Here is a 13,107-nt window from a genome sequence, read left to right as displayed (position 1 = left end):
TCCCCCATGTTTTTTGCAGTATACATGCTCCCACTGGGTGAAATAATCAGGTGTCATGGCCTGGTCTACCACTGCTATGAAGATGATACACAACTGTACTTGTCCTTTGCCCCGTGCACTGATAACCCAATAACAACCCTAAATGAATGTCTAGCTGAGCTACAGGAGTGGATGAGTGCCAGTTGGCTGCGACTCAACACGGATAAAACAGAGGTCCTTATGATAGGACCGCAACATCAAAGGACAAGACTGCAGCATAGCCAACCAACTGGACTTACAAACCACTGATCGTGTGTGGAATCCTGGTGTTGTCCTGAATGGTGGATTGACACTTAAACATCAGATATCAGCCACAATCAAATCCTTATTCTTTCACCTGAGGAACATAGCCAGAATCAAGCACTTCATTCCCCCAGATGATCTGCCAAAAGTCATACATGCATTTGTATCATCTCGATTAGACTACTGTTATGCCCTCTACCTTGGTCTCCCAGCAAAAGAATTGCTCCGCTTACAGCTGGTGCAAAACACAGCTGCCAGGCTGCTAACCAACTAGCCCCGTTCTAGCCACATAACACCCATCCTCTACTACCTTCTCTGGCTGCCTGTAAGATGATGAATCATCTTCAAGATTGGCTTACTGAGTTTCAAAGCACTACATGACCAGGGCCCAAGGTACCTGAAGCAGCTTCTGATTCCATACTGCCCCCACTCGCTTACTGCGATCTATAGATGAAGGACTTTTAGCAGTACCTAGAATCTCCCGTAATTCATCTGGGGGCCGAGCTTTTAGTCATGCGGCTCCGACTCTATGGAACTCACTTCCCCGCACAGTGCGAGAGGCCCCAACTATAGAATCCTTCAAAAATAAACTCAAGACTTTCCTGTTTACTCAAGCATTTCCATAATGTCCCTTTAGTACTATCTACATGCTCTCTGTCTTTTATGAAACACTTTTCTGTACTTCTTTGTTTCTGTACTATATTATACTATGTATCTGTTAAGCGCCTTGAGTCCTATTGGAGAAAGAGCGCTATATAAATAAAATTATTATTAATATTATTTAGAAACAGTAATCAGCAGTGTATTGTAAGACTCCACTGAGAACGAGACTGTTACAAGTTGTGAATATTAGGAAACCAGTAAGACTGATACATGTGACATGCTTGTTAACAAGTAGCTGATACTGAGTTTGCTCTGGATAACATTTACATAGCAGATGCCAGACACGCTGCAAATTAAGTGCCAAGAACAGGCCTGCACACGTCATACAGAGCTGTTAATTTGTTGAACCTTGTGATTTGGGAGATATTTAATATAGCTGCTAATTAAATTACATCCCAAACTGCGTATTATGTACAGTAAATCCTCATTTAGACATTACTCACGGGACTATATTTAGCATATTGTTATTTCTTTGTCACCCCCATGTTCATTCATGATTTCTCATTAAACGGAGTGGTACCGGCTCTGAAATCTACATCCTGAAACCAGGTGTTTTGATCTATGGTAATGTTTGTCTTTTGTCCAATTTTAGCTGAGTGATTTCATGGCCACTTAGCCCCTTAGAGAAAATGAGATTCGTAATGATTCCAGTAACTGTCATCCGTTATATGTTTATTTACTTTTATTCATATTTGTAGTCCCTATTGCTATCCTGTCCACTATTCAGTAACCACTTTGAGGGATAAACCACACAAGAATCGTCCGGGTGCCCCCAGTGATGTCATTAGCCTCTATTGAACTGGCTGGCCACACGATCACTTATACTTGTGCAGCTCACAACATGGCCGCCCTCATGGTGTGTAGGCTATAGGCCCATGTTGCAATATAGCCATGGTGTAAGTGTTTAAATAAAGTTAGAATTTCCATTGGTGTCTGCGTGATGGTACAAGCTCCAGGGCCGTTCATGAAATAAATAAGCGGCACAAGTAGTGCATTTATATATGAAACAGCTGCACCGCCAAGCAGGAAAACTGAGGTGTTTCCCCGCCACACAGGTGGGAAAGTAATACACTTGGTTACGTAATCACAAGGTGCCATCAGGCGTAGGATACAAACAGCTTCTGATAGCAACTTCCCATTAAAAACACTGCCCTATACGTTTTCTAGCATAGTCTTTATGGTAAATAAACTATTAACATTGGGCTTAATTCATGTTTGTAAGTATAGCAAAAAAAAAAGCAAGTAACGTTTGTATCTGGAACAAACCATACTGCAATGCAGGGGGAGATATATTTCTTTTTTCTGCGCAGGGTAAATACTGGCCATGCTTCGGGCACGGTGCCTCGCTGCTCTCGGCACACTATTATATTCCCCCTCCGGGTTCACTGGGATGGTAAAGTATGAGTAAGTCTGTTTTTGGGCAAAAATTCCTTAAAAAGGCAAGTCAGCATTTCAAATGTCGGCATTTTGAACATGTTGGCATAATGAATGTCGGTATTTTGACTGTGTCGGTATTTTGACTGTCGGTCAATGGCTGTCGGGATTATGACCGTCGGTATTGAGTCCGTCGGTAAATCAACTGCTACCCCTTACAACTAACATTAATAGCCAGGATGTAGTTATGTGACTGACGTATGCATGCCGAGCCTGCAAGGGGCTTAGTAGCGCTCGCCCTCCCCGCCAGCATCTAAATGCCGGGATACCACCGTCAGTATTGTGACTGGCGGTCAGGAGACATACCCAACCCTCTGTCCCTGTGTGTGACTTTGATACATTCGGGAGGGATACAATTCCTTATTGGCATGAGTAGCGGTTATAAGAAACTACGTTCATCAGTTCTAAACCCCGATGACTGATAAATATGGCCTTTAGGGGCAGATGTACTACTAAGCCTTGGTGAGTGACAAAGTGGAGAGAGATAAACTACCAACCAATAAGCGCCTGACATTTTTCCAACAGAGCCTGTAACATGGCAGCTTGGAGCTGATATGCTGGTACTTTATCTCTCTTCACTTCATCACTCTCCCCCCATGAGACTTGTTCAGCCTAAGGATGAATGTGATTGTAAAATATGGGTATGTAATAGCGGTGGGCGGGATCCCAGGCGTCAGTATACCGACAGTGGGATCCCGGCCACGCTGCAGGCACGGTGGCTTGCTGTACTCGCCACGGGATTTATTCTCCCTGTATGGGTGTCGTGGACACCCATAGAGGGAGGAAAGGCTGTGGGACCGGGATACCGGCGTCGGTATTTCCCTGCTAGTCGAAAATAAATACGCCTAAAATATACAAAATGAAAAGTAAATATGGCGAATCGGTTCAGCAGCGCTCCTCGCAGTGACTGCAGATCACTGAACGGCACCAATCATTTCGGAACTTTCTGGATATAAGGATTCTGAATAGAACATGGCTAAATATAGTGGGTGGCATTCCCTAAGAGCAGCCTTCTCGCCCAGTTTGGAACAGCTGCTCGTGCTTCCTACGTTTTTAATTAACCCAAAATCACTTCATACATTTGCCAACACAAACATTCAAAATGAGCAGAAATCAAATCCTTGCTGGATCACAGAAGTCGCTACTAACATTAGGATGTGACTGCTAAGTGGAGGCTCCACCCTCAGAACAGAGATAAACAACGCTGTCCGCATAGTATGTTACACAATAGGAGTATTTCTCAGGAGTTAAAAACTTATCAGTCCAAATCCGATGAGCAGCTGAATCTCATATTGTTTTCAAGTGTCGCATTGTTTGGTGCAAGAATGACAGCATTCATCTACTTATTGTAGCTTAAATGTTTACCAGTAATGGGGTAAAACCTTTAGCTGTTTCCTTCAGTATGTCTGAGGATGGACATCAAGACGCAAAGGTCTACGTTACAGACATTGTGTATGGCTTAAGGTCCATACACATTAGACGATGTCGCTCTGTGAGCGACATTGTCTAATGTTTCCCCCTCCCGGGCCGGCTGGTCGGCGGCCGACTGTACACACTGAGCAATATGACCGCTCATATCGCTCAGTGACGTCACGCCTCCGCCAGCCCTGCATGCAGGTCGTGGACGACAGTCCAGATCCTGCATGCATGCACTGGCGACACAGACGATCATTGCCGACCCACGGGGCCGCGCATCGGTCGTCGCTGGCGGCATACACACTTGCCGATAAAATGAGCGACGTCGCTCAGGGAGGGGGAAAATGAGCGACGTCGCTCAGGGAGGGGGAAAATGAGCGACGTCGCTCATTTTACCGGCAAGTGTGTATGGGCCTTTAGGGAGGCTATTACTGTATGTTCTGCAAGTAGACACATTCAGTACAAGTTTAAAGAGCAAAAGAGAGTATGTTGGACATACAGTATTTATAAAGCCATATGTTATTTCAGGTATATTATTAAACTCTGTATTGCACAGCCCTTGGTTTCAATTAATGTCAGACACTAGCTTTTTTTCTTTAACAGGCTTATTTACTTACAACTAGGGTTAATAACCAAATACTGTTTTTGCCAATGATCAGCCTAGGAGACATTTAAAAAATGACGAGGGTTCCCATATAATGCAACTTTACATCAGTTATTACTACTTCAAGTAAAATTACTAAAGGTAACCCCACACTAAAGAGATATTCTTAAGTCAGTGCCTTAATCAGGTTTGTTAGCAAACAAAAAAAAGCACACTAATTGACACAACCATGTGCACTGCAGGTGGGGCAGATGTAACATGTGCAGAGAGAGTTAGATTTGGGTGGGGTGTGTTCAAACTGAAATCTAAATTGCAGTGTAAAAATAAAGCAGCCAGTATTTACCCTGCACAGAAACAATATAACCCACCCAAATCTAACTCTCTCTGCACATGTTACATCTGCCCCACCTGCAATGCAACATGGTTTTACCCATTAGTGTGCTTTTTTGGGTTTGTTGACAAACCTGAATAACCTCCTCAGTTTAGTAATTGCTGCTCTGCATAATTATAATCTTCTGGTCCTGATGAGCTGAGCAGGGAGCATTATAAAATTCTGCCTTTTTGCCTCGGCTCTCACATAAAAGACGTTCTATAAACAGAATCAGAATCAGCTTTATTGGCCAGGTGTGCTCACGTACACTAGGTATGTTTTGCGGTACAATGCATCGCCAAGCAGCAACATGAAGGTGAATACATAGCATAAGATGGGGGAAGACGTAGCATACATTACAAACATTACACGTATGAGTTCATACTGCACATTGCAACTGTACGATAGACTCAACATATTAGACGTATTATAGATGTTAGACTTTTTATATATTTTTCAGTTGGTGGACAGCTAGTGGGAAGAAGCTTTTAATGGATCTGGTCGACTTCGCGGGAATGGACCTGTAGTGTCTGCCTGATGGAAGCGGTTCAAACAGTTTGTGACCTGGGCGCTTCAGATCTGCCACGCTTTTCTCGGGTGTGGTATAAAAGATAGACAGTGTCTAGTTAGACAGTCAATAGATAGAGACCATAAGTTAGACAGACATTAGGTCGACAGGGTCAAAAGGTCGACATAAAAAAGGTAGACAGTACCAAAGGTCGACATGGTCAAAAGGTCGACATGAAAATTGTCGACATAAAAAAAGGTAGACACCATGTTTTTTGAATTTTTGTGGTTTGTGTGGATAGCTTTGTCATCTGGGACCCCCAATTGTAGGAAGGCATACGCTCGCCACACTTCGGGCTCGGTGGCTCGCTGCGCTCGCCACAAGGTTTATAATCAACTCTATGCCGACATGGATAGAGAAGGTATGAAATAGTCCAAAAACGTTACATTAAAAAAAATTTGTCTATCTTTTTTTTGTCGACCATTTGACCCTGTTGACCTTTTGACCCTGTCGACCTTTTGTACTGTCTACCTTTTTAATGTCGACCTTTTGACCGCCGACCTTTTGACCCTGTTGACCTAATGTCTGTCTAACATGTGGTGTCTATCTATTGACTGTCTAACTAGACACTGTCTATCTATCAACCGGATACCGCTTTTCTCTGCTCGCTTCCTGACCCTTGACTGATTTAATTCCTGGACGGGAGGGAGATCAGCCCCAATTATTTTTTCAGCTGTCCTCCCCACCCTTTGCAGCCTCCGTCACTCTCATTGGCAGCTCCATACCAGACTGTGATTGAAGTACATAGGACCGATTCTATGATTGCTGTGTAGAAGATGAGCAGCAGCTTCTGCGGGATGTTGAATTTCCTGAGTTGTTTCAGAAAGAACATCCACTGCTGGGCCTTCTTTACCACAGTGCTTATGTTGGGTCCCCATTTGAGGTCTCGGGAATTTTTTTACCCTAGGAATTTGAAGGAGTCAACTCCTGAAACCATGCTGTCGGCTATTACGAGTGGTTATCAGGGTGTTATGGTAGCAATAATCAGTGCTGAAAGAAGGGTGGTACGGATTACCATAAAGAAATATTGTGGTGGTACGCAGTACCACCAGCTCACCACTGGGGCATAATTTATAAGGGACATTTTTGTGTGTGGGACATAAAATGGTGTCAGCGGCATAACTGTGTGTGGCATAATATGTAATAGGCATTACGGTGTGTGGTATAATATGTAAGGCATTACGGTGTGTGGCATCATGTGTAATGGTCATTACTATGTGTGTGACATAATGTGTAACAGATGTTACAGTGTCTGGCATAATATGTGAAGGGCATTACGGTGTGTGGCATAATGTGTAATAAGCATTACGGTGTTTGGTATAATGTGTAATCGGCATTACGGTGTTTGGCATAATGTGTAAGGGGCATTACGGTGTGTGACATAATGTGGCCATGCCCCTATTGTCATGTAGCCACTCCCCTAGTTTTGTGTGACCACGCCCATTTTTTTTTCTATCAGTACCACTAGGAAAAAAATTCTACTTGCACCACTGGAAATATACTGTAGTAACAGAAGGCTCTCAGACATAGACATGAATCATCGCTTGGAAAGTGATAAAATGGAGAGTGAAAACGTACCCGCCAATCAGCTCCTAACAGACATTTTTCAAACACAGCCAGTGACATGGCAGTTAAGCCCTGATTGGCTGGCACTTTTTCACTCTCCATTTTATCACTTTCCAAGCGATGATGCATCTAGCCCAAAATTTGTATTGGATATGTTATTACGTTTAGGTGCTGAAAAGCGCCTTCCATACTGTCTCTTGGAGCAACTTTAGAAATAATTTTTGAGAAGAGGATATCTGTCAATAAGTTTACACAATTACACAAAATAGACCAGTCCTGTCACTTCTTTAATTACCAATGGGGTATGTGGTTATCTGGATATCGTGACCAGATATATATGGTGTAAGTGGCCCCTTTCCACACCCTTATTTAACTCTGTCCTTGACCCTTTGCTCCGACTTGGACAATCCAGAAAAACGTTAGAGGTCAAAACAGGGTCAGACATTCGCTTTTACCTATTTCTTAAAATTTGTTCCACTTTCTCAGTGCTGGAGATGATTACTACAACATCACAGCTTAAGGGGAGCAGGGAATTATTATTATCAATAATATCGTCAGTTGTTAGATAATGTGTAATGTAAGTGTGCGTCCCAGATGAACCTCCGACAATGGCTTTGCCTAAAATAAACTAACATCTTTACAATGGACTGGATGGAAACATATTTGCATTAAATAATACACACCGACGTTTTTTTGAGCTGAGGGACAATGTTATAAACAGGCATAATGTAGTTTAACATCACAGAATGATGCAGCGTCAGCGTTAGTTCTTGGTGTGAAACCAGGTTACAGCATAATGACTACTTTGGCACAATGAGCTCAGTTCAAACAAAAAAATATGACAAAGTACTTGTACGGCCTGGTTCAAAGATGGACGCAATGATGATGTTATATGTCGTGGAGCGATTCTTTTGCTACTGCGTGGGTGTATAAGTCGCATTGCGCATGTCTGCCATGGTCTTTGAAAAAGGTTTGAGATTACCTAAAGGATAAAAAAAAAAGGGGCAGACTAGATGGGCCAAGTGGTTCTTATCTGCCGTCAAATTCTATGTTTCTATGGGGGTCATTCCAAGTTGATCGCTCGCTAGCTAGTTTTAGCAGCCGTGCAAACGCTATGCCGCCGCCCACTGGGGAGTGTATTTTAGCCTAGCAGAAGTGCGAGCGCTTGTGCAGCCGAGCTCCGCAAAAACAGTTTATGCAGTTTCAGAGTAGCTCTGAACCTACTCAACGCTTGCGATCACTTCAGCCTATTCGTGTCTAGATTTGATGCCATACACCCGCCCAGCCACGCCTGCGTTTTTTCAGACATGCCGTAGTTTTTGCAAACACTCCCTGAAAACGGTCAGTTGACACCCAGAAACGCCCCCTTCCTGTCAATGTTCTTGCGGCCGTCAGTGCGAAGAAAAACTACGCTAGAACCGGAGCACAACCACAAAGGGCTTTGTACCCGTACGTCGCGCGTGCGCATTGCGGGGCATACGCATGCGCATAAATGCCATTTTTTTACCTAATCGCTGCACTGCGAAAATCAGCAGCGAGCGATCAACTCAGAATGACCCCCTATGTCTTCCAATGGCAGCCGTATTGAGGATTTATTCATAAAGGGAGTGACAGGCGGGCAGCATTTGTGGGAGTACATTGGGGTGGTCACTCAAATACATGAGCGTCACAACCGTTTTGGGGCGTTTCACAGCTTGCGACTGTGATAGTGTCCACAGTCAAATTTCTCTGACGTTTTAATTCCAACGCCCATACTGAGCAACAAGAAGGTCAATTATCGACTAGTGTGCATCCAATGCTTCATACATAAACAGGCAATCTCAGACGTCTCCAGTGGGCGTCTCAAAACTCTCAATACAAATCCTGGCAGCTGCGGCATTTGCATATTTTCGCACAGCTGCTGTGTACTGATCACAGCTGTGTGGTGTAGGCATCCATCTGTGATTCAGGCACATGATCTGTTTATTAGCACATAGGCAATCAGCTCCTAACTTCGAAGTCACACGCTGGGTTTGAAAAATGACAGATAGGAGCTGCTTGGCTGGAACTTTATCACTGTGATATTTATCACTCTCCAAGGCTTGATAAATCTGGCCCATAGTTTGCATTCGTACATCACGCTTCAAATCTGTTACGCAATACCTTCTGGGTAGGGATCATGACAGCTGTTTCCTGCTATATTTCGCGCATTCGTGTTGTAACATGTCCAACCGCATTAACGCTGAATTGCACATAAAATGTATTAATTTACTTTTTATTGTCGTAAAGAAAAAAAATCAAGTTATTTAAAGAAACAAGTGGTGAGAGAGAGGAGGAGGAGGTCCCAGACCAGAGAGTACCGTGTGTGACTAGACACAGTCACGGCTACCCAATTATATGCTGCTTTCTCACTACGTTACATACAATTAATTGACACTTTCTGATGTCTCCAGGCCGATCACTGTCAAATGCTGCCATCAGCTATTCACATTGGCAAGTTTAATAACTTTTAACACTATTGGGTCAACATTTGTTAGTTTTAAAATATATAAGTGGAATGCATCTATACCCCCTCCCTATGTGTACCCACACACTTCAGATTGGTATTTATTTATGCTATTGGGCTGATTGCCGAGTCAGGACACTCATGGCCCCAGGCACACATCACAATAGATAACGCTTCTGTGAGGACTAAAGGTTTGCATTTTACAGTGAAATTTTCCTGAGGAATAAGCACTGGGAATAGAGTCAGCCTGGGATCAGAGGCGGGGTGCCAGGGCGATGCGGCCCACTATGCTCTTTTACGTTTACATAGTGGCCACCGAATCCACGGTGACAACAGAAGAACAGGATACCCACTAAAAAAGTGTTACCCCCTTACCTAGGAATCCCACCGTTCCTGAGAAACTCAAGCCTGCCATTGCTGTAAGGCTGAACCCAGGGGAAGTTTGACTGAATACACCAATTATGGGGAGTTGTACTAAGCAGTAAAAAGAGTGAAGAAGTGAGTCAGTGGAGGAGTTGCCCATGGCAACCAATCAGCATTGAAGTAACATTTATAGGGGTGAATTCAAATGTTATCGCCCCCGATCTCCCGTCTAAAGTGACAGGAGATCACAGGGGGTGATATACAATTGATGTCCCCTATCGCGCTGATCGCGCCCATTAGTGTCAGGTTTAGCTGCGCAAAGTGGCTAAACCAGACTAAACTAATGGATGTGATCGGGAAAACTGCCGTTCCAAACGGATCACTTTTCATACATTTCAGCTCACCACCCCCGGCGCGTGCGAGCTAAAATGTAGACGCCGGCGGACGATCGCGCCAGAATGGAGTTACATTAGAATAGGTCCATTCGATGCCATCTAGTGGCTGCCGGCCGATAATAGATTTGAATTTCGCCCATTATTTGCATAGTATAAAACTAAAAAAGAGCAGCTGATTGGTTGCCATGGGCAACTTCTCCACTGGCTCACTTCTCCACTCTTTTCACTGCTTAGTACATCTCCCCCTTAGTTCAAATGTGTTGATGAAGCCAACTTGATGTCTGTCCTCGAGTCACGATAGTCACCCAATCTGCTGTCTTGTAATGTGTACTCATTTAAACGTGTACCATAGTGACAACCCTGAAGAAGGGAGTGCTACTGGCATGGATTACTTCTTTCACGTTTTGTCCTCAACAATTCACTGCGACTAGGATGACTAGGCCGCACCAGGAGTCTGTGCTGATTCATTTGGTATGTGACACTTGCATATCTGTGTGTTACTTAGTCTGAATCTGCATACAAAGTGCTGCAATGCAGCGGGGATTTTTTATATACCATGTTCTGTTGTGCTTCATGTACATATTAAGTTGCACAGAGATATACAAGTGCCTACCCTCAAAATGCACCCTTTTTTATGGTCTGTATCGGCCAAAAGGGGCTTTGTGCCGGGTTCAGCATCTCCATAGCCCCATAGAGTTAAATAGCAGTGCTGCAGGACATGCCCCCATTACCGTGACCACGCCCACTTTCCTGTTTTATACCGGTTTCCTGCTCTGCAATGTTGGATGGTATGCAAGTGTAGCATATAAAATTATTCAGGTTCAATCTGACCATCCGATTAGCTGTCAAACGTCTATGAAATTTGCAAAATGCATGCATCTATTTTTGTTGGCTGAAGCCCTTTAAATCTACCGATCTTTCCGATACCCGTATGGCATACCTTGCTTGAGCGCAATGACACTCTCCCTCCGCAACGTGCGCAGAACTTAGTTTGGCAATATGAACAGTTATGGCCGCAGCCATCTGCAAATTTTGTTTTGTGGCAGATCCCGCAAGTGGGCGCATCTCCTTTCTGTTCTTGCTGCTGCTGAGCCTCCTCGCCCATCTTCTTCACTTGCTCTTTGTACGATTCAAACTGCTGGTGCAATTTCCTGCGGAGGACAAGACAGAAACATGCTTACTACACAAATCTCTTCAGCTGATCTAAAACGCTATAGAACCATCACATGTGAGACACAATGTAAACTGCTGTAAAGTCAGTATTGTCTTGGTGTCATTGGTGCACTGAAGGCAATGTTTAATTTAGAGCACAGGCTCAGACTCAGCCCTCAGGACTCCAAACAGTTCTCGTTTTGCAGGTCTCCTCTCAGAATCTCAAGAAAAATAAATAGCTCTAGCTGTGGATCTTTTAAATCGTGTCAGTGAGTAATGCATAATTGCCCACCCTCCCGGAACTTGCGGGAGACTCACAGTTTTTCAGGCAGTCCCCCACAGCCCCAGATGGCTCTCCCGCATCCTGCCTGTTTTCTAGTGAAGCGGACAGGACGGGGAAATAAGCACCAAAATTATGTGTGGATGGGGTGGGCTAAACAATGCAAATTGCATCATTTAGCCCTGCCCCTCCCCCGTGGACCCACGTTTCTGTGTTTGGGGTGAGGCCTAATGATTTGACAGTCCGGCCCTGCCCCCCAAAGTGACCCGCACTGTCTCCTCTCCAGAGACCATCCCCTCTGCTTAATGCATTATGCAGATTACCTGACAGTGGGGGTCATTCCGAGTTGATCGCTAGTGAAAAATGTTCGCAGCTTAGCGATTAAGTGAAAAAGCGGCACTTCTGCGCATGCATATGTGGCGCAGTGCCACGCGCGACGTACTTTCACAACGGCCGTTGTTCTTTTACACAAGGTAAAGCGACGCTTTTCAGTAGCAATGGCAGCCGCAGAGTGATTGACATGAAGTGGGCGTTTCTGGGTGTCAACTGTCCGTTTTCAGGGAGTGTTCGAAAAAACGCAGGCGTGCCAGTAAAAACGCAGGCGTGCTTGGGAGAACGCAGGGCGTGTTTTTGACGTCAAAACAGGAACTGAACAGTCTGAGGTGATCGCAAGCTAGGAGTAGGTCTGGAGCTACTCTGAAACTGCACAAATTATTTTTGTAGCCGCTCTGCGATCCTTTCGTTCGCACTTCTGCTAAGCTAAAATACTCTCCCAGAGGGCGACGGCTTAGCTTTCGCACGGCTGCTAAAAACTGCTAGCGAGCGATCAACTCGGAATGACCCCCAGTGTGCAGTACTTTATCACAGCCTGTAGAAATAACTTTTGCTACTGCAAAGAGGCCCTCATTCCGAGTTGATCGCTCGCAAGGCGATTTTAGCAGAGTTACACACGCTAAGCCGCCGCCTACTGGGAGTGAATCTTAGCTTCTTAAAATTGCGAACGATGTATTCGCAATATTGCGATTACAAACTACTTAGCAGTTTCAGAGTAGCTTCAGACTTACTCGGCATCTGCGATCAGTTCAGTGCTTGTCGTTCCTGGTTTGACGTCACAAACACACCCAGCGTTCGCCCAGACACTCCCCCGTTTCTCCAGCCACTCCTGCGTTTTTTCCGGAAACGGTAGCGTTTTCATCCACACGCCCATAAAACGCCGTGTTTCCGCCCAGTAACACCCATTTCCTGTCAATCACATTACGTTCGCCGGAGCGAAGAAAAAGCCGTGAGTAAAAATACTATCTTCATAGCAAATTTACTTGGCGCAGTCGCAGTGCGAACATTGCGCATGCGTACTAAGCAGAAAAACGCTGCGATGCGATGAAATTTACCGAGCGAACAACTCGGAATGAGGGCCAGAAGCTTTACATTGGCAACACTGGCGTTTCTATAATGGGTGCAGTGTGTGCGGTGCACACGGGCCCCTGAGTTCAGAGGGGGCCCACACCACACACACTGCACCCATTTTTAAA

General features: G+C 44.7%; 1 protein-coding gene across 39 annotated transcripts in view; it reads right to left on the bottom strand.

Moving 5' to 3' along the window:
* RIMS2 (regulating synaptic membrane exocytosis 2) overlaps nt 1–13,107 on the bottom strand; it is a 995,106-nt gene that overhangs the window by 729,615 nt on the left and 252,384 nt on the right. For all 39 annotated transcript variants that reach the window (XM_063924252.1, XM_063924259.1, XM_063924274.1 and 36 more), the window contains one exon: nt 11,087–11,297. In XM_063924252.1, coding sequence (XP_063780322.1) covers nt 11,087–11,297 — 211 coding nt within the window. The remainder of the gene's footprint in view (nt 1–11,086; nt 11,298–13,107) is intronic.

Source organism: Pseudophryne corroboree, chromosome 5, assembly GCF_028390025.1.
Source record: "Pseudophryne corroboree isolate aPseCor3 chromosome 5, aPseCor3.hap2, whole genome shotgun sequence".
Lineage (NCBI taxonomy): Eukaryota > Metazoa > Chordata > Amphibia > Anura > Myobatrachidae > Pseudophryne > Pseudophryne corroboree.
This window is presented reverse-complemented; position numbering and strand designations above follow the sequence as displayed.